The following is a 23,387-nucleotide window of genomic DNA, read 5'->3' as shown; positions in this document are numbered from 1 at the left end:
CGGCTGACCATTACTGGCGATTATGGTGAAATCATCGTCAGGGCCACGAGTAATATCAGCGTCCTCCCAATACCGTTTGTAGAGCACGTAAGGTATAGTCGTCACCTGAGAACCGGTGTCCAGCAAAGCATTCAAGGGGATTCCATCAATCACTACAGGGAGAACTGGTCGTCCTCCAATATACTTGGTTCTCCAATGCTGCGGGCCTGACCGTCCTACTCCTGGGGGTTGGCCCTTTGCCCCAGGGGTTGCTCGTTTAAAGGACAGTACCTTGCAAGATGGCCCACCTGGTGACAGCGGCGGCAGATGGGTCGTCCATCCTGGTGGAAGCGATCGTCGGGCCGGCTCCTGGTCGGCGGAGTCCTCCTCTGTCGCATCCAAGGGACATCCTCTGGGCTGGAAGCCAACTGGATCTTCTCTTTGGGGGCCTCCTGTAGGGACTGCACCGTCCGGGCCAGGGCAGCAACGCTCTTGGTTAGCTCTTGCATCTGGAGACGGAGTCCTGCAGGGGAGTCGTCCTCGAAGCTCTGGGCGTCGGCCTCCGCGGCAACTGGGGTATCCGATGCCACCTCCTGGTGGTATGTGAGAGCGGGGCGCCTGGGTGGTACTGCGCGGCTGGGCTGTCGCTCCTGCAATGCCTGGATAGCTTTATCTTTAAACTGCGCAAAAGTCAAGTCTGGATTTTGCATGGCCAGGAAGTGCAATTGGCCCCGCTGGTGACTGCACAGGAGCCCCTCAATGAACCGCTCCTTCAGGATTTTATCCTCATCCTGCATGCTGCCGGGGTCACTCTGCTTAATGGCCCGCATCGCTTCCTGGAGATTAAGGGCATAATCCCGTAAGCTATCCTGTGGCCTTTGTTTGCATCCATAAAAAGTCAGTTTAATTTCCGTAGCAGTGCGAGTATCAAAGGTGGCTTTAAGCTTGGCAAAAATCTGTTGTGCAGTTCCCTTATCCTCGGCGGGCCAGGACTTCAATTCTCTCAGAGCCGCCCCAAAGAGTTGGCCGGTTATCATATGAACCTTCTGAGGCTCTGTCAGGGGATAGAACTCAAGCAGGCTGCAGAGCCCTTCTTTAAAGTCAGTGAATGTATGCGACTCCCCAGAGTATCGTGGGAGCCAGGCCGCTCCGGGTAGGTACGGCATGGAGAAGGGCATTATGGCTTTTGTGTTAGCGGCAGTGTCCGACTGGCTGAGGGGAACAGCGGGTTCTGCGGCAAGCGGTGGTGGTATTAGGGCCGCGGCCTCACTCGCTGCGGGGACCGGAGCTGCCCCTGCGTCCGCGGCTGCGGCCGCCACCTCCTCTCCTCCCGACTCGGACATGGCTGTCCCTTCCTCCCACTAACCTGCTGGAGGTCGGAGTTCCTCTTCCGGGATTGGCGCCTTACTGCGCTTTCCGTTCCGCGCTTCTTTTGGCTGGTTCCGCCCACGAAGCTAAGGCTCCTCCCTCCGTGCGCGGCAATGGCGAATTTTGGCGGTAAATGGCACAGCACAGTCTTTGCAATAAAGTACAGTCCAAGCACAATAAATCACAGTTCTAAGGCACACATGACCTGATTCTTCAGGCTTAAGTAGATCCTGTTCGTGACGCCAAGTTTGGAGCGCCCCCACACCGCCGCAGGGCCGAGGGGTACCCGGAGCCGGGCCTCTGGGATCTCCGTTCTGGGGTTGTCACGGTGGCTAGACCCGGTCCGTGGCCCTGTCTGTCAGTGGGGGAACGTCCAGTGCAATAAATGATGATAATGGTGCAGTTGTGAAGTGCCGGTCGCAATAAATAATGAGGACACCAGGTTGCAGTCTCTTTACTGAAGGTGTTGGAGACCTCAGTCCAGAGCGCTGTTAACTGGGTTGTCAGAGACCGGCCGGTCCAAAGGCACATCAGGAGTTCTCTTTACAGGTGGGAATCAGTGTCTACCTTCTAGCGCTGAGTGTTGTAGTTCTTCCCTGCTGAGCTCCCGGGATAGTCCTCACAACTGTTTCTGTCTGTCTCTGATGTTCGTTTTCTCCGTCCTCCAGATGATATGGTAGGACGCACCCGTATGACGGGGTAGGCCTGGAGTTCTTCCGGGACCCTAGAGTCGCCCCTCTCCCACAGCTGCCTCCGTTGTCTGCTTAGGTGTTAAGTGAGACAGCCAACCTATAATTGGCTGTCCGGCCGTGGTTTGCAGTGTACTTAAAGTCTCTTACTTGCTCGGCGTTCCGGCCACCGACTGTTTGCGCCTCAGAAGGATGTTGCCTCGGTCTAACAGCACGACTCCTTCTGGTATTAATTCCTCTTTGCTGTATTCCCGTTGTTCACTGGTTTGTTCTGCTCTGAGGAGTCTGCCAGGATACCATCCCTGACAGGTCCTCTCACTAGCTCTTCCCAGCTACTTCTCCCTCTCTTCCTCTCCAACCCCCAGTTTTACCAGAGTTGTGAGGAGTGGCCTACTAAATAGGACCACCCCCCCTGGTGGCCGGAGTGTGAAGTGTGGTGTGAGTGTACCTGGTCAGAGAAACTCCTTAGTGCAATCAGACGTACCATAGCTCCCCATAGTGGCGGAGCCACAGTACTGCAACAACCAGGACTCTGGGGTGCTGCACATATAATATATGGAGCATCTTATGGAGCCATCAACCATTATGCAGCATTGTATGAGGCATAATCTAATCTATGGAGCATATAATCTATGGAGCATCTTATGGAGCCATCAACCATTATGCAGCATTGTATGAGGCATAATCTATGGAGCATATAATCTATGGAGCATATAAAAGGTACATTAACCTTTATGCAGCATTGTATGGGGCAATATTATATATATTCTCGATCTAGAGAGATCGAGAGAATATATATATATATATATATATATATATATATATATATATATATATATATATATATATATACACACATATATACACACACACACATACACACTAGGCGTTGCCTGGGCATAGTAAATATCTGTGGTTAGTTATAGCACCTCACTTCTCTTATTTTCCCATCACGCCTCTCATTTTCCCCATCACATCTTTCATTTTCCCCCTCACATCTCATTTTCTCCCTCACACCTCTCATTCCCCCCCTAACACTTGTCATTTCGACCTCACATCTGTCATTTTCCGATCACTCCACTATTTTCCCTCACTCCTCTCATTTTGCACTCACACCTTTTCATTTTCACCTCACACCTCTCATTTTCACCTCAGTATATACATGTTTGTCATCTCCCTTATATATAGTATACACTTGTATGTCATCTCCTGTATATAGTATATACCTGTATGTCATCTCCCCTGTATATAGTATATACCTGCTGTGTGTCACGTCCCCTGTATATAGTATATACCTGTATGCCATCTCCTATATAGTATATACCTGTATGTAATCTCCTCCTGTATATAGTATATACCTGTGTGTGATCTCACCTATATATTAGTATATATCTGTGTGTCATCTCCTCCTGTATATAGTATATACCTGTATGTCATCTCCTCCTGTATATACTATATACCTGTAGGTAATCTGCTCCTGTATATAGTATATACCTGTATGTCATCTCCTGCTGTATGTAGTATGTACCTGTATGTCATCTCCTCCTCTATATAGTATATACCTGTGTGTCATCTCTCCTGTATATAGTATATATCTGTGTGTCATCTCCTCCTGTATATAGTATATACATGTGTCTCATCTCCCCTGTAAATAGTATATACCTGTGTGTCATCTCCTCCTGTATATAGTATATATCTGTATGTCATCTCCTCCTGTATTAGACCTCGTTCACACGTTATTTGGTCAGTATTTTTACCTCAGTATTTGTAAGCTAAATTGGCAGCCTGATAAATCCCCAGCCAACAGTAAGCCCACCCCCTGGCAGTATATATTAGCTCACACATACACATAATAGACTGGTCATGTGACTGACAGCTGCCGGATTCCTATATGGTACATTTGTTGCTCTTGTAGTTTGTCTGCTTATTAATCAGATTTTTATTTTTGAAGGATAATACCAGACTTGTGTGTGTTTTAGGGCGAGTTTCGTGTGTCAAGTTGTGTGTGTTGAGTTGCGTGTGGCGACATGCATGTAGCGACTTTTGTGAGATGAGTTGTGTGGCGACATGCGTGTAGCAACTTTTTGTGTGTCGAGTTGCATGTGACAGGTTAGTGTAGCAAGTTGTGTGCAGCAAGTTTTGCGCATGGCGAGTTTTGCGCGTGGCGAGTTTTATGTGTGATGCCTTTTGAGTATGTGCAAGTTTTGTGTGAGGCAACTTTTGCATGTGTTGCAACTTTTGTGCATGTGGCATTTTTTCCGCGCGTGCAAGTTTTGCGTGTGGCGAGTTTTCCATGAGGTGAGTTTTGCACGTGTGGCGAGTTTTGCATGTGGAGAGTTTTGCGCGTGGCGAGTTTTGAGCGGCGACTTTTGTGTTTCGACTTTTATGTGGCGAGGTTGGTGTATGTGTGGTGAAATGTGCGCTGAGGGTGGTATATGTGTTCGAGCACGTGGTAGTGTGTGGCGCATTTTGTGTGTGTGTTCATATCCCCGTGGTGGTGTGGTGATTATCCCATGTCGGGGCCCCACCTTAGCAACTGTACAGTATATACTGTTTGGCGCCATCGCTCTCATTCTTTAAGTCCTCCTTGTTCACATCTGGCAGCTGTTAATTTGCCTCCAACACTTTTCCTTTCATTTTTTCCCCCATTATGTAGATAGGGGCAAAATTGTTTGGTGAATTGGAAAGCGCGGGGTTAAAATTTCACCTCACAACATAGCCTATGACGCTCTCGGGGTCCAGACGTGTGGCTGTAGCTGCGACGGTTCAGATGCCAATCCCGATAGATAGATAGATAGATAGATAGATAGATAGATAGATAGATAGATAGATAGATAGATAGATAGATAGATAGATAGATAGATAGATAGATAGATAGATAGATAGATAGATAGATAGATAGATACTTTAATTTTTTTTTTTTTTTCTTTTACATTAAAAAATAAAACTACTTGAAAAGTGAGTGGTCCTAAAACCCAGTACTCACAGTTCAGCTTCTGGAGGGTTGCAGATGTGTGTTGTTTTTTTGTTAATTAGAATTTGTGATGAGAAGAGATTTAATGATAGACAGCACATTTAATCTTACGATGAATATTCTTTCTTGTCAGTACTAAATGACAATTACTTGATTCCCCCATGCTTGCTCATTAATATTGTTTTTTTTGTTTTTTTTTAAGGAGGGTTTTTATTTTGGATTTAGATTTTCATGCTGTGGAAAAAAAAAAAAAAAAACTAGTTTGTGCGATCGTTGTGTAGAAAGTGGTGGGAACTTTTGCAAATGATGCAGGAAATTAAGTGGCATGCAAAAGAAAACGTGAATGCAAATTTACAGAACCTTGACACTGTTGGAAATAAAAAAAACATTTCTGCAAATGCTTGCTGCACCTGATCATGAGAAACGAAGAGACAAAATAATTATACAAATCATGTGTGAAATACCCCAGTAAAATTATGCTATATAAATTAACCAGCAAATGCTACTGGAGGGGGGAAAAAAAAGTGCAGGGCAGAGCTAGCCATAGCATATATACTTTATTTATTAATTACAAATACAAAAGTAAGAATGAATGTAAAGAGAAATGAGTAGAAAAAGGCTGTTTAAAGGGAACCTGTCATATAAAATATAACAATAATACGCACGTACAGAGTTAAAATCCTGCACAGTGACCGGGCTCTAATCACTCCCTGAAAACTTTGCACAGATGACTAGAAGCAAGTGGCTGCAGGGAGGATATAAACTCACTTTCTCTCTGAAGCCACCCATCCATTTATGCAGTCAGGCAGGATTTTAAGGCTATTTATCTGCAGGTTAACCCTATATCTGCATGTAAAGCACTTTTTGGGGGAGACAGGACATGTTCGCTTTAAATAAACAGAGCGGATATAGGAATATTCCATGCACAAGCCATTATAATTTAATTCCACACCATACAAAACATCAATATCTTAAATAGAGAAATTCTTACATGTAAGATTAAACTTTTTTTCCCTTTGTGCCTAAGGTAATGACCCAACTTAAAATATTATTCTAAATGTTAATACAATTGAGAAGTCCAAACCCTGAGCTCTGCCAAGATTCCACATACATGAGGTATCAAAGTAGATACTTGCATGAATAATTACTTTAAGGTTTTTTTATTTATTTATTTATTTATTTAAGTGACTACAAATAATCAAGAAGGTCAAATCAGTGCTTTTTTTCTTTCATAACTCACATTTTCCCTCAGCATGGCTTCATAATTCCATTTTGCTATTGCCACCCTAACAGAGTCTCGGCTTCTCCCCCACAAATGAATGCCGAGGTCAGCTCTAGTATCTCCAGGCAATTGCCTATTGTTGTTTGAGTTTAACATCCCGGAATTAATACCTCCCAGAACCTTAATTAGCCGCAATAAATTTCCAACTGAAGAATGCAATTCAGGGACAGCTGCCTCAATGTTCTTCATCACCAGTGACAGTTCAAAGTCTTGTTGGTGGCCTGAAGTCTCATTGCACAAAGAGGAGAACTCTTTGGCTGACAGAGAAGCACTTTTGAAAAATCCCTCCAAGTCCTGCCTCATTGTCAAAAAGTCCATAGTTCCATCTGTAAACCAAAACATGTATTCAAGAGATGCATCATTGGTTAAAGTTAACAAGGAGGCTTCATGTAAACCTTAAGAGAGTCCTAGTCCAATTGGATAGACATATAATTGTAAAACATTAGAGAGACGTTTCTTCCATAACCATAGATAGAAAGGTTCCAAAAGCATGAATAAAACCAAGTATGTCAATCCTTTCTTTCCACATTAATCCTAACATCAAATATTTTATAATACCGTAGGCCTCATTTATCAAAGCTGTAACCGAAAAACTAACCTTATTGACTACAGAAACCGAGAGCTTTTTTTTTTTTTTTCCCTTCTTTTTAATAAAAGTAACACCTTAACTTAATTTTCAAGCTTCTGCTGACCTTGTCTTGGTCTACACAGTAGTCATCTCATTATAATAAAAAGGCGAAGGATTTAGGACTTCTTCACATCACTAATTTTGGTCCAATTTTCATCAGCATTTGTAACCCTGCAGTGGCTCCAAAATAAGAACAGATGTGAACACTTCTATACAGGTTACATCATTTGGACTACAAATACTGACTGTAGTGTTGGACTGGGGTGCCAAGGGCCCACCAGTAACCAACTCCAGGGCCCCACTTTTAAGCTACATGCAAATATGACATTATCCTCAATCACAAATTTATATAACCATGATCTGAGAAGATTGTTAAATGAGTAAGATGCTGCCTGTTGTCTGTACATGGTGAATAAAGTATATTGTACCAAGTACTACTCTTATACAGTCATGGCCAAAAGTATTGACACCCCTGCAATTCTGTCAGATAATACTCAGTTTCTTCCTGAAAATGATTGCAAACACAAATTCTTTGGTATTATTATCTTCATTTAATTTGTCTTAAATTAAAAAATACAAAAGAGAATGAAGCAAAAAGCAAAACATTGATCATTTCACACAAAACTCCAAAAATGGGTCAGACAAAAGTATTGGCACCCTCAGCCTAATACTTGGTTGCACAACCTTTAGCCAAAATAACTGCGACCAACCGCTTCCGGTAACCATCAATGAGTTTCTTACAATGCTCTGCTGTAATTTTAGACCATTCTTCTTTGGCAAACTGCTCCAGGTCCCTGATATTTGAAGGGTGCCTTCTCCAAACTGCCATTTTTAGATCTCTCCACAGGTGTTCTATGGGATTCAGGTCTGGACTCATTGCTGGTCACCTTTAGAAGTCTCCAGTGCTTTCTCTCAAACCATTTTCTAGTGCTTTTTGAAGTGTGTTTTGGGTCATTGTCCTGCTGGAAGACCCATGACCTCTGAGGGAGAGCCAGCTTTCTCACACTGGGCCCTACATTAGGCTGAAAAATTTGTTGGTAGTCTTCAGACTTCATAATGCCATGCACATGGTCAAGCAGTCCAGTGCCAGAGGCAGCAAAGCAACCCCAAAACATCAGGGAACCTCCGCCATGTTTGACTTTAGGGACCGTGTTCTTTTCTTTGAATGCCTCTTTTTTTCTCATGTAAACTCTATGTTGATGCCTTTTCCCAAAAAGCTCTACTTTTGTCTCACCTGACCAGAAAACATTCTTCCAAAACGTTTTAGGCTTTTTCAGGTAAGTTTTGGCAAACTCCAGCCTGGCTTTTTTATGTCTCAGGGTAAGAAGTGGGGTCTTCCTGGGTCTCCTACCATACAGTCCCTTTTCATTCAGACGCCGACGAATAGTACGGGTTAACACTGTTGCACCCTCGGACTGCAGGGCAGCTTGAACTTGTTTGGATGTTAGTCGAGGTTCTTTATCCAACATCCGCACAATCTTGCGTTGAAATCTCTTGTCAATTTTTATTTTCCGTCCACATCTAGGGAGGTTAGCCACAGTGCCATGGGCTTTAAACTTCTTGATGACACTGCGCACGGTAGACACAGGAACATTCAGGTCTTTGGAGATGGACTTGTAGCCTTGAGATTTCTCATGCTTCCTCACAGTTTGGTTTCTCAAGTCCTCAGACAGTTCTTTGGTCTTCTTTCTTTTCTCCATGCTCAATGTGGTACACACAAGGACACAGGACAGAGGTTGAGTCAACTTTAATCCATGTCAACTGGCTGCAAGTGTGATTTAGTTATTGCCAACACCGGTTAGGTGCCACAGGTAAGTTACAGGTGCTGTTAATTACACAAATTAGAGAAGCATCACATGATTTTTCGAACAGTGCCAATACTTTTGTCCACCCCCTTTTTTAGGTTTGGTGTGGAATTATATCCAATTTGTCTTTAGGACAATTCTTTTTGTGTTTTTTCATTTAAGACAAATTAAATGAAGATAATACCAAAGAATTTGTGTTTGCAATCATTTTCAGGAAGAAACTGAGTATTATCTGACAGAATTGCACGGGTGTCTTTTGGCCATGACTGTAAGAGGGTGATGGCCCACTCTTCCACAAGGGCCCACCGGAGGATTCTCCTGTTATCCTTTGGGCCAGTCCAAGCCTTCTGACATGTTATTTAAGGCCTTCCTGGTGCATGATCAACAGGCATTGTGCATGTACCAATAGATTAGGATACCGGACGATTGTGCATCTATTTCAGCAGGTGTGATCGGCACTGTTCAACTCTGACGAAGTTAGAGGCACCTCACAGTGCTGGAGAATCCCTTTCATAATGGCCTTTTCTTAATATATTACTGGATGGGTAGTAGAGGAAGGTATCAACATTATGAATACAATGCTCTAAAACTCCTTTAGCCTTGGGAAAAAGCTGGCTATATTGGCATTATTCCTGCTCCCCGCATCATGCCATGAATTGCTTGGATTTTCAATTGTTTAAAATAAAAAAAATTCATATTTTTATAATCATTGCCAGAAGCTGGAATTCTCATTCTTTGATTGTTATTTTATATTTTGTCAGAATGTCATTCCATGCACGCTGGGTTACAGGATATGGTGAGTTGGTAAAACCCCTTTTTTACCTTTCAATAAAATGTACTCAAAGATTAATACTGACTTACACGTTAATGCCTTTGCAATTAAATTCTAGCACATGCCAATTTTAAATCACTTAAAATGATAAAGCAGGATAGCATACCTGATATATATTGCACACATTTGGTGGTAACTTCCCTCAAATGCATAACAAAGTCTCTAAGACCGTGGGCGATACTTTTATAATAATAATGGATGGACAGGTCCTGGGTATAATCTTGCTTCTGGCACTTCATTGATTGGAATTGCATCTTAAAAAACAAACAAAAAGACAAACAAACATGAAAACCACTTTAATGATTAAAATGACAGCGCAAAGGGATAGCCCCAGTAAACCAACCCCTATTCACACGGCCGATGGCGGTGTCTGATTTTGCATCCTGATAGGTAGTACACTGGAAATGGATAGATAGTAAAATGATGGCTTGTGGGGTTCTGTTTTTTATTTTCTTCATTTTATTTGTCAATAAAGTAAGCCTGAAATACAAAATCTGCCCAAATTTTTGCAAAAAAAACAAACAAGCCCTTCACATCTGAGCACTTGGCTACATCACAACTCTTAAGGCGCTGTTGCTTTAGAACTCAACGATCATTTCCCATCCCGAAGCTTGTTTCATGGTCTCATAATTCAATGCAACAATCAGTTACTGACATCTGTTGAATACGTATACAATAAATGAAATAACTTACCCAAAATTGCCTGCATGTGTTAAGGTAACTTTCGGAAGATTGTCCTAGAGGCAGTAAACATTTTCTTACGTCCTCTGCCAGCTAAGATGAAGATATAGATATAGGAAGAAAAAAAAATTCACAGGTTTTCATTTTGTAACATATTATATTGCATACTCTTAGCTATTATTTTTACTTCTATTTTTTTTTTTTTTTAAATAAAAGCACTAAAATTCTGAAATGCCCCATCTATACCCAATACAGTTAAATAAATATATATATATATATATATATATATATATATATATATATATATATATATATATATATATATATATATATATATATCATAATATTTGCTCAAGTAGGCAAGCCCTTTAATAATTGTCATTTTAAAGATAGCTTTTATTCTAAATTTTATTCTAGTTTTGAGCATGTTAAACTTGCCACATCATGGAAAAAGGACTAAGGGTTTTTTTTTTTTTTTTTAATTTTTCATCTCCACTGCAGGAGACATTAGCTTAAGTTTAGATTGTACCTTATGCTGAAACCAAGGGGGTATAACCAGAGGTTGTTCTCTTGTGGGAGTGGTTACTTTTTCCCCTACATGATGTTGACCAATCGTAAATTAGAAGGTGTGTAGGGAAATAAAACTACAACCCCCAAAAAGCCTAGAAAAGACTTTGTGCTACACATGTAATAACACAGCCCTGCTCTCCTCTGATACATCCATTGTGATTACAAAAGGCTTGCTGAGGAAGTAGAGTAGTACAGTGCGTCATTCTAAACACCTTTGCACATACAGCAGTCATTGTGGGGGTTGGGGGAAGTGCAGCAAAACTGATGGTGCCTTGAGATGAAAGTTACTTGATGTGTTTGTAACGACAATACTGTTGACAGGTGGTCCAAAGATCATGGAGGACTGTCATATCTTGCATAGAAAAAGCCAGATCTAACCTTCTTTGTGGGTGGAGGTTTTTTTTTGTCCACTTAATCTCTACATGATATTAATTGCTTATAAATGGTCAATGTTATGCAAGGAAAAGAAGAAAGCTCTGCAGTGACCCCTTGGGCTTCGAGGATAGCCATTTTATTCAGCCCTACAGCCACTATTACTGTTATTTTAGCATGCTAAAACTAGTTCAATATCTTATGTTTCTTTTTAAACTGGAAATATTATAATTAACTTTAATACATATAATTAGCCAATCAAAATCATCTTAGTGTAGGAATGTAATCACTACAGAATTATAATGGCCACCATCTTAATAGACAGACAGAAACTCCTTGGAGAATGGTAGCACAGGTGCCCATGAGAAAGTTCAGAAGGAAACATCAAGGTTACTTACCATTAGCAGTTTATTTCCAGAACCTATGACAGCACACCTGAAAGAAAGAGGGATATACCCAACAAGGAGAGGAAACTTACTGAAATAAAAAGTGTAGCACCTCTCCCCCGCATCAGTTGGGTTACAGAGCATGAGAGGACCTCCAGAAAATGTACATACCTAACTGACCCCCAACATCTTAAACACCCAAACTATAGTGCACACCCATATAGTGAGAAAAAGGGGCAGGGAATATACGGATGCAGTCATAGGTTCTGGAAAAAACAGCTATGGGTAAGTAACCTTGGTGTTTTTTCCCCTTCACCCTTGACAGCACACCTGTGAGATTTTTGGAGAATTGAAACACCTTTAGGGAGGAACCACCACTTGCAGCACCCTTCTACCAAAGGTTACGTCAGCAGAGGTGGATAGATCCAGTCTGTGGTTTTTAAAGAAAGTAGATGGTGAGGAACAGGTAGCAGCCTTACAAATCTGGTCAATCAGTAACTCCACTTTCTCTGCCCAGGAGGCCGCAGCGGCTCTGGTGGAGTGAACCTTGATGCCCTCAAGAACCAGTGAACAGTTAGAGCAGGCTAAACTAATGGCGTCCATGATCCAGCTGATACCCTGTACCCAAACTCCTGCTACCCTGAAGGGCTACAAACAGGGACGGTTTTTATCTCCACTGACTAGTTATAGACATGTACTCCAACAAAACTAACATTGAGACTGAAATCTCTCTTTTCCAGAATTCCTAGGGTTATTACAGAAAGAGGGCTGGACAATCTCCACTCCTATGAAATTTTAAGGCTACATTGGGAAGGTAAGCTGGGGTCAGGTCTTATAATCCTATACATATACCTGCGCATAAGGAGGGTTAATTTAACAGGCCCAGATCTCACTCACTCTGCAGGCTGACGTTGGTGCTACCATTGATAAAATATAGTTTTTAAAGAGTAAGATTTTTAACCAACAACTCCTGTAAAGGCTTGAATTGTCAGTGCATCCAGTACAAAGTTTAGATCCCATGGGGGAACCTTTGGAATTGATGCTAGTCTGGATCGATCACAGGATTTTATAAACTATGAGATATACAATTATAATCTCATGTCTAATAAATGTATAATATGCCCAAGGCTGAAAGATGAATATTGAGGGTACCCTGTTGTGAATCTGCTTTTGGGCTCCTTCTGGTGGTGGCTTGCGGTACTGGTGACTCGGGTGTGTTTTCTTTCTCAGTTCACCTGTTTTCATCAGTAGTGGGGAGTTGCTATTTATTCCTGCTCTTCAGTCATTGCCTTGCCGGCCATCAATGTAACCAGAGCCTTTCTGTTGCATGTTCCTGCTCCTAGACTACTGATCAGCTAAGTTGGACTCTTAGTCCTAAGTTTGTTTGCATTTTTGTTCCAGTTTACAGTTAAGTCTTTCTCTGTAGCTGGAAGCTCTTGTGGGCTGAAATTACCACTCCGGTGTCATGAGTTGACACATGAGTTTTAAAGTAATTTCAGGATGGTATTTTAAAAGGGTTTTCAGCTGACCGTGCAGTTCCCTTTTGTATCTTTCTACTATCTAGTAAGCGGACCTCGCTTTGCTGAACCTACCTTCATACTGCGTATGTCTTTTCCTCTGAACTCACCGTCAATATATGTGGGGGGCTTCTGTCTCCTTTTTGGGGGAATTTCCCTAGAGGTAAGCCAGGTCTGTTTTTTCCTCTACTAGGGTAAGTTAGTTCTCCGGCTGGCGAGAGACGTCTAGGGATAAAACGTAGGCACGCCCCCCGGCCACTATTAGTTGTGTGGTAGGTTTAGCTCACGGTCAGCTCGAGATTCCATCACCCAAGAGCTCGTTCGTTATTTATGTGTCCTGACGTTCCCCTGTCATTGGGAACCATGACAGTACCCGTAGCCAACCCTAGTGCAACCCACCCCCCCTGTAGAAACTCTAGGATGGAACAGATTGGAGCCCTCTTTCCCCAAAACTTTAAGAAAAATTTACAGCAGGACATGGAATAACATTCTTGAAGGTTTTCTCCTCTTCAAAGTGGAGACCAACCCTGGAGGAAAGCCTTTCAGACTCTGTATTGCCCTCTCAAATTCCATGCTGCAAGATGGAAGCCCTTCACTTGAGTGGCATACTGTACCTTGAGTGAGAAGGTCTGGGATCTCAGTCAAGATCCATGAATCTGACAGACATAACCTTCAATAGGGAAAGCCATGGTCTTTTTGGCCAGAATGGAGCAATTAGAACCACCCTCGCTTGATCTGCCCTTATCTTCAAGACTGCTGGGACTATAACTATCAGAGAAAATGCATATGCAATTCTCAAGTTTCAAGAGATCTGAAGGGCATCTACTGCATAAGTGTTTCCGCTTGGGTTTAGTGAACATAATCTTTCCACTCTTGTTCCGTTTGTCGGCAAACCAGTATTTCTGGCAACCACCATGAGTGAACTATATGCTGAAACACCTGTCTCCTTTATATGCAGTGTGGTTAGGGGAAAAAAAAAAAAAGGTGTTGCTCTGCCAGCTGGAAGAGCTAGTTGCTGCTTCCATCAGTGAGTGGGATCTTGTTTCCCCGGTAGTAGATCTATGCCACCATAGCCTGGTTGTCTGACATGAGAGACATGATGACCAAGGAGAGAAGAAAAGCCCTTTAGAGCCCTTTCTAATGCACACAACTCCTTCCTTGACGAGTGTGTCTCTCTAAGAGTTACCAAGAACCCCAAATTGTCTGCTCTCAGGTGTGCTCCCCCCCACCTGAATTGACCCGAATTGCTTGCACTGTTGTGATCAAGTCACTCACAGACTTCATCCATTGGATGCCTGATGTTAGGTTTGCCCTGTCCAGCACGTGAAGCAATTTCTGGTTTCTAAAAGCCATTTTAGCAACCTCTGTGCTGACAAAATTTCCCACTGAACATGGCTCGTGTGGAGCTATGCCCTCCTGGGATGCAGGTTGTTAGAGTTCCCAACAGGGACATTGCTTTCCTTAGGGTAATGTTTTGGAACTTCTATTGCTGCAGAGACAAGGGCTACTACCATGTCCATTTTGTTCTCAGGTAAAAGACAAGTCTGAAGCTCGGAGTTTAAAATGAGGCCCAGGAATGACTGTTCTTACTGGATTTAGCCTTGGCTGGACTGTAAACGCTCAAGTCAAGATCTTCTAAGATGACACTTGCATCTTCTAGTCGAGTTGTACAGCGCTCCTCTGATTTCTTCACCATCAGGAAGTCGTCTGAATAAGGAGTAATAATGGTGTTCCAGATGCGTAGGAAAGTAGGCAGTCATCTCTTATCACCTTGATGAATATTTTTGGGGCCACAGACAGATAGAATGGAAGAGCTCTGAATTGGTAATGCTCAATATCCCCCTTTATATGCAAGGAAACTCCGGTACTTTTGATGGTCTAGATGAATTAGGATTTGATAATAAGCATCTTTTAAGTCTATGACCATCATGAAACCATTGTGAAATAGTAGCTTCATGGCCGTGCTTATCAATTCCATTTTGAAGGTTTGATGTGTTATTGATAATGGTTCTGAATAAAGTCTTTTTTTTTTAATTTAAAAAGGAATAAAATCCCCTTCCCCATCAAGCCCGAGACCTCTGTTTCTAGGTCCAGCTGATCTGATTACCTCTTAGGGGGGGTGTCACTATGAAGGTCTGATGCAGTATTTGAAAAGAATAGGTCTAAAAATAAATTATGTCCAGAATCCTGCTGCTGGAAGAGATGTTCTCCCAGTCCTGCATGAAGAGGGAAAGTCTTCCACGTGCTTGTAGCCTGGCATCATTGAGAGGATTTATTTGCTTTCTCTCCCGGAGGACATACTCTTACATCTTTTTCTCTCAAAAGAAACTTTTCCTTATATCACCTGAGGGGGAGAAAAGAAAAAAAAAAAAGGGGGAAAGCCCTTCTTTTATTACCAGATTTATCTAAAGCATCGTCCAATTTCTTCCCAAACAATAATTGGCCATCGCACAGGATAGAGCTTAGTTTGTTTTTAAAATGAAGGTCTCCTGGGCAGCCTTTAAGCCATATAGTCAGTCTTGCTACATTTGAGAAAACCAGAACACCTAGCCAGTAGCCTTACCAAATCTGCAGCTGTATCTGCCAGCACTGCTGCGGCTCCTTGTAACAAAGGCAGATTAGCCAGAATCTTATCCCTTGGTATTTTATTTTGCATCTGTTCATTCACATGTTGTAGCCAAAATCATTAGGGAACTGGCAGTACAGGTTCCAGAAATTACCAATTTCAGACACCCTCCTGCCTCTTCCCAGGTTTATTTCAGATACCCATCTGCATTTTTATCCAATGGATCTTAGTACCCCAGGGTCGTCAAAGGGTAGGGCCGATCTTTGAGGATTTTGATACTGCCCTGTCAATCCTGGGGACTGTCACATACCTCTGAATCCTTCTCCTCAATAGGATATCTCCTTTTCGAAGACGAGGGTAAGGCACTGGTTTTCTCAGGTCTTTTCCACTCCTTTTAAGGAGTGCATGGATCTAACTATTAACAGGAAAGGCAAGTTTCTTTCTCTGCTCTAACCCCAGCTAACATCACATCCTCCTAGAAATTGAGCCATCTTCTCTTTTAAGCCCTTTGTTGACTAGGCTTTGACTTTTTTGTCTGTATCTTACACTGGGAAACATGGTCTGACCCCCATGTCACTGACCAAAGAGGATGATGAAGAAGACTCATTTTGATATTCCCCTTTGGATAATTGCAAAATGTCAGATTCAGGAGATACTTCCCCTAGATTTCCTTTCCTTTTTTCAATAGGGATTTTAGAGAGCCTTCCACCTTTGCCCTGATGACAGATCTAAGGTTTGAGGTGAAGTCTGGGGTCTCCTCATTATTTGGCAGAAAAGTCTGTCCAGCCTGCATTCAGAAGACAGTCATCTACTAGCAGGATTTTACATAGCGCCAGCTTTTTTTTTTAGGTCTTCCCTAATTATTAAACAAAAACAAGGGAGCCTGTTAAAATGCTGACATTCATGAAGATCACTCACCACCTGCTGTCATTTTAAGGGTACGGAATCTGAGGTTGTTCTAGGATACATGAGATATCTTCTTTGGCCCCTGGGGACTCCCAAGCACTCTGCTCCTCTTACTGGGATGGCTGTTGCTCCTGCCACTGGAATGGCTGCTCCCTTTGCAGTGTCCATGCTGTTGATGGTAAGCCAGCAGCTGCTCCTACATAGCACTTAAGGAAAGAAGCTGGAGCGTGAGCACTCCATCTTTACTTTGTCCCCAATTTATTTGGACTCACAGTGCCTCCTTCCTGGTCTGCCTCCTCCGATTGTCCCAGTTACTGCCCTTACTCTGCGAGATTCAACCAAGACTAGCCATTCCCCGGTGTGCCCTGGTCGGCGATGCCCGCATAGCACGCCGCCATCTTTCCCGGCATACCCCCCCTGACGTCACTCTGGCACGCGCAATTCCAGCGCTTCCCAACCACATTCAGCATGTCTCAGACCTGGAGGGACGGCGGCGCAGCAGCTGGAAACATGCAAAGCATCTTCATCTCTGCCGCCCGCATTTACAACAAAGCCCACTGTGGACGGCGCTTCAAGAGTTCTGAAGGCCGGCGCCACAGGCATGTAGCCTTCATTTCCAAATGCCAAGACAGGGCTGGGTAACCAACTGATGCGGGGGGGGGGGGGGGGGGTAGAGGTACCTCTTGTTTCAGTAGGTTTCCAGTCCTTGGTGGGCAGATCCCTCTCAGGTGTGCTGTCGTGGGTAAAGGGAAAATAGTATAGTATGAAGCTCTGCTGCAGTGACCTGAAGATATAAGGCACTCTATACAATGCATCGTCATTCAGAAAACGGGAGGACCGAAGCGTGAGCGGTTCTTTCCTATCCCCACTCTTGGCTTCTTCAGTGTTAGATCAGACATGGACTGCAGTGTGAGCAGCCCCATATTACCTCAGCACCCCTGTCATCTCCAGTATTAGATCAAGACAAGACAAGGTTGAACAGCAGTGTGAGCAGCCCACTTAGCTCACACTTGTGGTAACTCCATTATTAAAACAATATTCCCTCAAAGCATATCTTCCTACACATCAAGGCAGGGGGCAAAGCTTCTTACTGTACATGCTCATAGGCACATGTCCCAACATTCTTGGACAGGTTTAGGTAAGTTTAACTCATCTTCTTTAGACAAAAATAATCGTGATTAGATAATTAAGAGGTATTTTTAAGGTTACAAAAAAAAAAAAAAAAAAGGTCATAATATTTCCAGGTAACTAGATTAGAGATGGTTGAACCCGAACAGTAAAGTTGGGTGTCCATACTGAACACTTATTGTTCGGGCACTGACACCGAACATGTGCATGACAGCACGGCAAACACAGCTTCTAATCAACAGTAAAGTCATCCTCATCGCCAGTCCGACAGCCGCAGTTCCCACGCTGTCAAATGACAGCGTGAGCACGTAGCTGTCAGAGGTATAAAGTTAATTTCCGGTCACTGGTGTCAGCTGATGGAACTAATGCTTCCATCAGCTGAAGCGTGCTACTGCTAATAACAGTAAGAGCAGGAGAGGCTATTGGGTGAATTTATCAAAAGACACCTGCGCTGTAAATTGGGGGGGAAAAAAAAAGAAAAAAAAAAAAAAAAGGGGACCAACCGTTTTTGTTTCTTTTTTAAATAACCAGCCAGGCAAAACTCACAGCTAGAGGCTGCAGCACACAGCCGCCAGTGCTAGCATGGCTGGTCATTAAGAACAGAGGGGTCCTCATTCCTTTTAACCCCTTAACCCCCAAGGGTGGTTTGCACGTTAATGACCGGGCCAATTTTTACAATTCTGACCACTGTCCTATTATGAGGTTATAACTCTGGAACAATTCAATGGATCCAGATGATTCTGACACTGTTTTCTCATGACATTCTACTTCACTTTAGTGTACAATTTATTTTATATTACCTGCGTTTGTGAAGAAAGCGGAAATATGGCAAAATTTTGGAACATTTTGCAATTTTCTAACTATGAATTTTTATGCCCTTAAAATCACAGAGATATGTCACAAAATATTTAATAAGTAACATTTCCCACATGTCTACTTTACATCAGCACAATTTTGGAACCAAAATGTTTTTTTTGTTAGGGAGTTATAAGGGTTAAAAGTTGACCAGCAATTTCTCATTTTTACACTTTTTTTTTTTTTTAGGGACCACATCGCATTTGAAGTCATTTTGAGGGGTCTATATGATAGAAAATACCCAAGTGTGACACCATTCTAAAAACTGCACCCCTCAAAAATGAACATTTAACTTTTTTTTCACAAAAAATGTACTTCAGCTCCAATTTGTTTTATTTTACCAAGGGTAACAGGAGAAATTGGACCCCAAAAGTTGTTGCACAATTTGTCCTGAGTATGCCAATACCCCATATGTGGGGGTAAACTACTGTTTGAGCGCATGGCAGAGCTCGGAAGGGAAGGAGCGCTGTTTGACTTTTCAATGCAAAAATGACTGGAATTGAGATGGGACGCCATGTTGCGTTTGGAGAGCCCCTGATGTGCCTAAACATTGAAACCCCCCACAATTGACACCATTTTGGAAAGTAGACCCCTAAGTAACTTATCTAGATGTGTTGTGAGAGCTTTGAACCCCCAAGTGTTTCGCTACAGTTTATAACGCAGAGCTGTGAAAATAAAAAAAAATTTCCTCACAAAAATTATTTTTTTTAGCCCCCAGTTTTGTATTTTCCCCAAGGGTAACAGGAGAAATTGGACCCCAAAAGTTGTTGTCCAATTTTTTCTGAGTACGCTGATACCTCATAAATGGCGGGGAACCACCGTTTGGGTGCATGGCAGAGCTCGGAAGGGAAGGAGTGCCGTTTGGAATGCAGAATTAGATGGAATGGTCTGCCGAGCCCCTAATGTACCTAAACAGTAGAAACTCCCCGCAAGTGACCTCATATTGGAAAATAGACCCCCCAAGGAACTTATCTAGATGTGTGGTGAGAACTTTGAACTCCTAAAGGTTTCACTACAGTTAATAACGCAGAGCCGTGAAAATAAAAAAAAATCATTTTTTCCCCATAAAAATGTTTTTTCTTGCCCCCCAAATTTTTATTTTCCCAAGGGTAACGAGCAATTGGACACAAAATGTTGTTGTCCAATTTGTCCTGAGTACGCTCATACCCAATATGTTAGGGTAAACCCCTGTTCGGGCGCACGGGAGAGCTCAGAAGGGAAGGAGCACTTTTTCAGCACAGAATTGGCTGGAATTGAGATCAGATGCCATGTTGCATTTGGAGAGCCCTTGATGTGCCTAAACAGTGGAAGCCCCCCATTCTAACTGAAACCCTAACCCAAACACACCCCTAAGCCTAATCCAACCCCTAACCCGAACATGCCCCTAGCTGACCCCTAACCCTTACCACACCCCTAACTCCAACACACCCTAACCCTAATCCCAACCGTAAATGTAACCCAAACCCTAACCCTAACTTTAGCCCCAACCATAACTGTAGCCCTAACCCCAACCCTAACCGGAAAATGAAAATACATTTTTTTTTATTTTATTATTTTTCCCCTAACTAAGGGGGGTTTGATTTACTATTTATAGCAGGTTTTTTAGCGGATTTTTATGATTGGCAGCTGTCATACTAAAACATGCTTTTTATGGCAAAAAATTGTTTTTACATCTCCACATTTTGAGAGCTGTAATTTTTCCATATTTTGGTCCACAGAGTCATGTGAGGTCTGGTTTTTAGCGGGACGAGTTAACGTTTTTATTGGTACCATTTTCAGACATGACATTTTTTGATCGCTTTTTATACAGATTTTTGTTACGCAGAATGACCAAAAACCAGCTATTCATGATTTATTTTATTTTTTTTTTTTGGGGGGGGGGGCGTTTATACTGTTCCGCGTTTGGTAAAATAGATAAAGCAGTTTTATTCTTTGGGTCAGTACGATTACAGCGATACCTCATTTATATTTTTTTTATGTTTTGGCTCTTTTATACGATAAAACTATTTTATAGAAAAAATAATTTTTTTGCATCGCTTTATTCTGAGGACTATAACTTTATTTTTTCGCTGATGATGCTGTATGGCAGCTCGTTTTTTGCGGGACAAGATGACGTTTTCAGCGGTACCATGGTTATTTATATCCGTATTTTTGATTGCGTGTTATTCCACTTTTGTTCGGCGGTATGATAAAAAAGCGTTTGTCTTTTTTTACGGCGATCACTGAAGGGGTTAACTAGTGGGACAGTTTTATAGGTCGGGTCGTTACGGACGTGGCGATACTAAATATGTGTACTTTTATTGTTTTTTTGTTCTTTTTAGATAAAGAAACGTATTTATGGGAACAATTTTTTTTTTTTCTTCTTTATTTAGGAATTTTTATTTTTTTATTTTGACAGACACTGGAGGGATGCTTGCAAGCGCTTGCTCTGAGTAGGCGCTTGTAAGCTACCTCCCTGCAGGACCCAGAAGCAGCCCCATGGCCATATTGGATCCAGGGCCTGCAGAGAGGAGGAGGTAGGAGTCCCTCGGAGCAATGCGATCATATGGCATTGCCCAGAGGGTCTCAGGGAAGCACGCAGGGAGCCCCCTCCCTGCGCAATGCTTCCCTATACCGCCGGAACACTGCAATCATCTTTGATCAGTGTGCCGGGGGTTAATGTGCCAGGAGCGGTCCGTGACCGCTCCTGGCACATAGCGCCGGATGTCAGCTGCGATAGTCAGCTGACACTCGGCCGCGATTCCCCCGATCATATGCCGATCGCATATGACGTTCTATCCCATCACTGGGAATTAAGTCCCAGGTCACCTCGACGTGATAGTACGTCTTATGGGATTAAGGGGTTAAATTAAATAATTAAAAATAAGGGGGATCCCCCTCATTTTTGACAACCAGTCAAGCTAAAGCAGACAGCTAGGGGTTGGTATTCTAAGGCTGGTAAGGGGCCATGGATATTGGTCGACCCAAGCCTAAAAACAGCCCCCAGCCACCCAGAAAAGGCGCATTTATTAGATGCACATGACAGTGTGGCAAACAATGGATTCTCGGGCCACCCATTAAAATGAATGGGGTCTGGGTTCGGGTACGGTTTTGATACCAAAATTTTTTGTAACTGTTCGGCTGAACCAGAAACATCCAGGTGTCCACCCATCTCTACAGGTAACCCCTTTAAATATACAGAAGTCATTAAAAACTGATAATGTGTATTGGCAGTTTTGGGGATGTGTGTTTGATACCTTATAACTCTCCAACCAGGCTTTCTGGTACATGCCTTCCAAGCAGAGAACCTCACTGGCCAGGAAATCAATCAGCTCTATCAGTGAGTTTTCACTTCCACTAAGGAAACTGCTTTTTATATTGTTCGAGATGAACTGATAAGACACAAATGAAATATTACCAATTCTGTAGATGTCAAACTTTATGCACTTCTCCATTTAGGTCACAAACACTAAAAAATAAAACATTTTATATGTTAGAGACATGCAAATAAAAGGCTAATTTTTGATCTTAAAGGGAATCTGTCACCTTCTGGACGATTTTGATCTATTACTATGGATATACAGGTAATAGGATGGGTAAGCCAGTCTTACCTTTATGCCTCATAGCGGTGGTGTAAAACTTGAAAAATTCATTTAAAAATGTTTTATGTTGATTTCTTCCAGGCTCCAGTGCATGCGGTACCTGGAAGAAATCACTTGCTCCTGACTTTACTATGGTACCCTCCTCCCATCAGCGTCACACTGACCTGTTCGGGGCTGTAATCCCGCACATGCACTATGCACGCGCGCGGTTACGTTTACGCGAACCCTGTCCACCTTCCTATGGGCAGTGTCTGCACTGATCATCTGATTCAATAGAGAAAAAGAACCAGCACATCTAGACTAGTGTGAACAGGCGCCAACCAAAAAAAGCATATAAACAAATGGTAATGTTGCACCATAATATGCACGGATCGTCTGTGCAGGCGAGTCTCTGCTACTGTTCAGTGACCCACCTCGCCTTTTCTATCAGATAGAACACTTAACCCATTATAGCCCATGGGGCTCATCCATTAAACTCATCCATTCAAATAATTAGATCTGTGATCAACATAAAAAAAACACACAAAAAACAGATGCGGTCTGCAGGTCATCCAAGTTTACAGATTGATGGGTAAAATGTTTTTTTCTAAAAAAAAAACCACCACAACAACCTGTGGATCGGTGGAGGTCACCTTCACAGATCCTGAGAGCAGGGCTCCATCTCTGGCTCTTCCATAGACAAAGACTACAGTGGCGGCGAGCATATACAATCAATCAATGCGCCATTTAAAGCCATGCACTTTGGGACTCAGTTACTGAAATTTCTGAAAATCCCAAGTGATCATCATAGTGTCACCCCCCTATAGAGCTGGAAAAGCCCTTTCAAGTTTACATATTGCACATCACCACCACACAAAAGTAACTGCTTATTCGGACCATAGGTTTTGATGTGAAGAGTTGCATAAAGTAAAAAAGTATCTTATGCGATTGAATGGGGGTCTATTCCAGTACCTCCGCCTGCTCCAGGTCACATTTGTCATCCAAACTCTGAGTGATGTTGGGTTGCCTGGTGATCGAGAGGCGGCCAAGCAAACCGGCAATGACGGTGACAGATTGGTGAATCTGTTTCCTGGACTTTTTCAGCATTGATGTAATCTCACATTCATAGCCCTGTGTAAAGAAAAAGGATAGCTGCCATGACACGAGAGATTAACAAGAGGCGGCCCTGCAACTTCTATCTACCGCTCAAAATACCAGCCCAACATGTATTAATACAATACTATACTACATGGCAGTGTTGGCACTTTATATACATTCACTAAACTATA

At 42.6% G+C, this 23,387-nt stretch overlaps 1 protein-coding gene across 2 annotated transcripts in view; it reads right to left on the bottom strand.

Annotated features, from left to right (window-relative positions):
- Positions 1–5,549: 5,549 nt before the first annotated feature.
- The window catches only part of LOC143804934 (kinesin-like protein KIF14), a 239,885-nt gene continuing 222,047 nt past the window's right edge, over positions 5,550–23,387 (bottom strand). The window contains exons 26-30 of one of the 2 annotated variants that reach the window (XM_077283558.1): positions 23,071–23,229; positions 21,775–21,909; positions 10,251–10,331; positions 9,664–9,811; positions 5,550–6,618 (exon numbers count right to left, since the gene is read on the bottom strand). In XM_077283558.1, coding sequence (XP_077139673.1) covers positions 6,218–6,618; positions 9,664–9,811; positions 10,251–10,331; positions 21,775–21,909; positions 23,071–23,229 — 924 coding nt within the window. In that variant the 3' untranslated portion in view covers positions 5,550–6,217. The remainder of the gene's footprint in view (positions 6,619–9,663; positions 9,812–10,250; positions 10,332–21,774; positions 21,910–23,070; positions 23,230–23,387) is intronic. The other variant, XM_077283557.1, reaches the window with a different exon arrangement.

This window comes from Ranitomeya variabilis, chromosome 2, assembly GCF_051348905.1.
Source record: "Ranitomeya variabilis isolate aRanVar5 chromosome 2, aRanVar5.hap1, whole genome shotgun sequence".
Lineage (NCBI taxonomy): Eukaryota > Metazoa > Chordata > Amphibia > Anura > Dendrobatidae > Ranitomeya > Ranitomeya variabilis.
The sequence above is the reverse complement of the archived record's forward strand: the minus strand, read 5'-3'. Positions and strand labels throughout refer to the sequence as shown.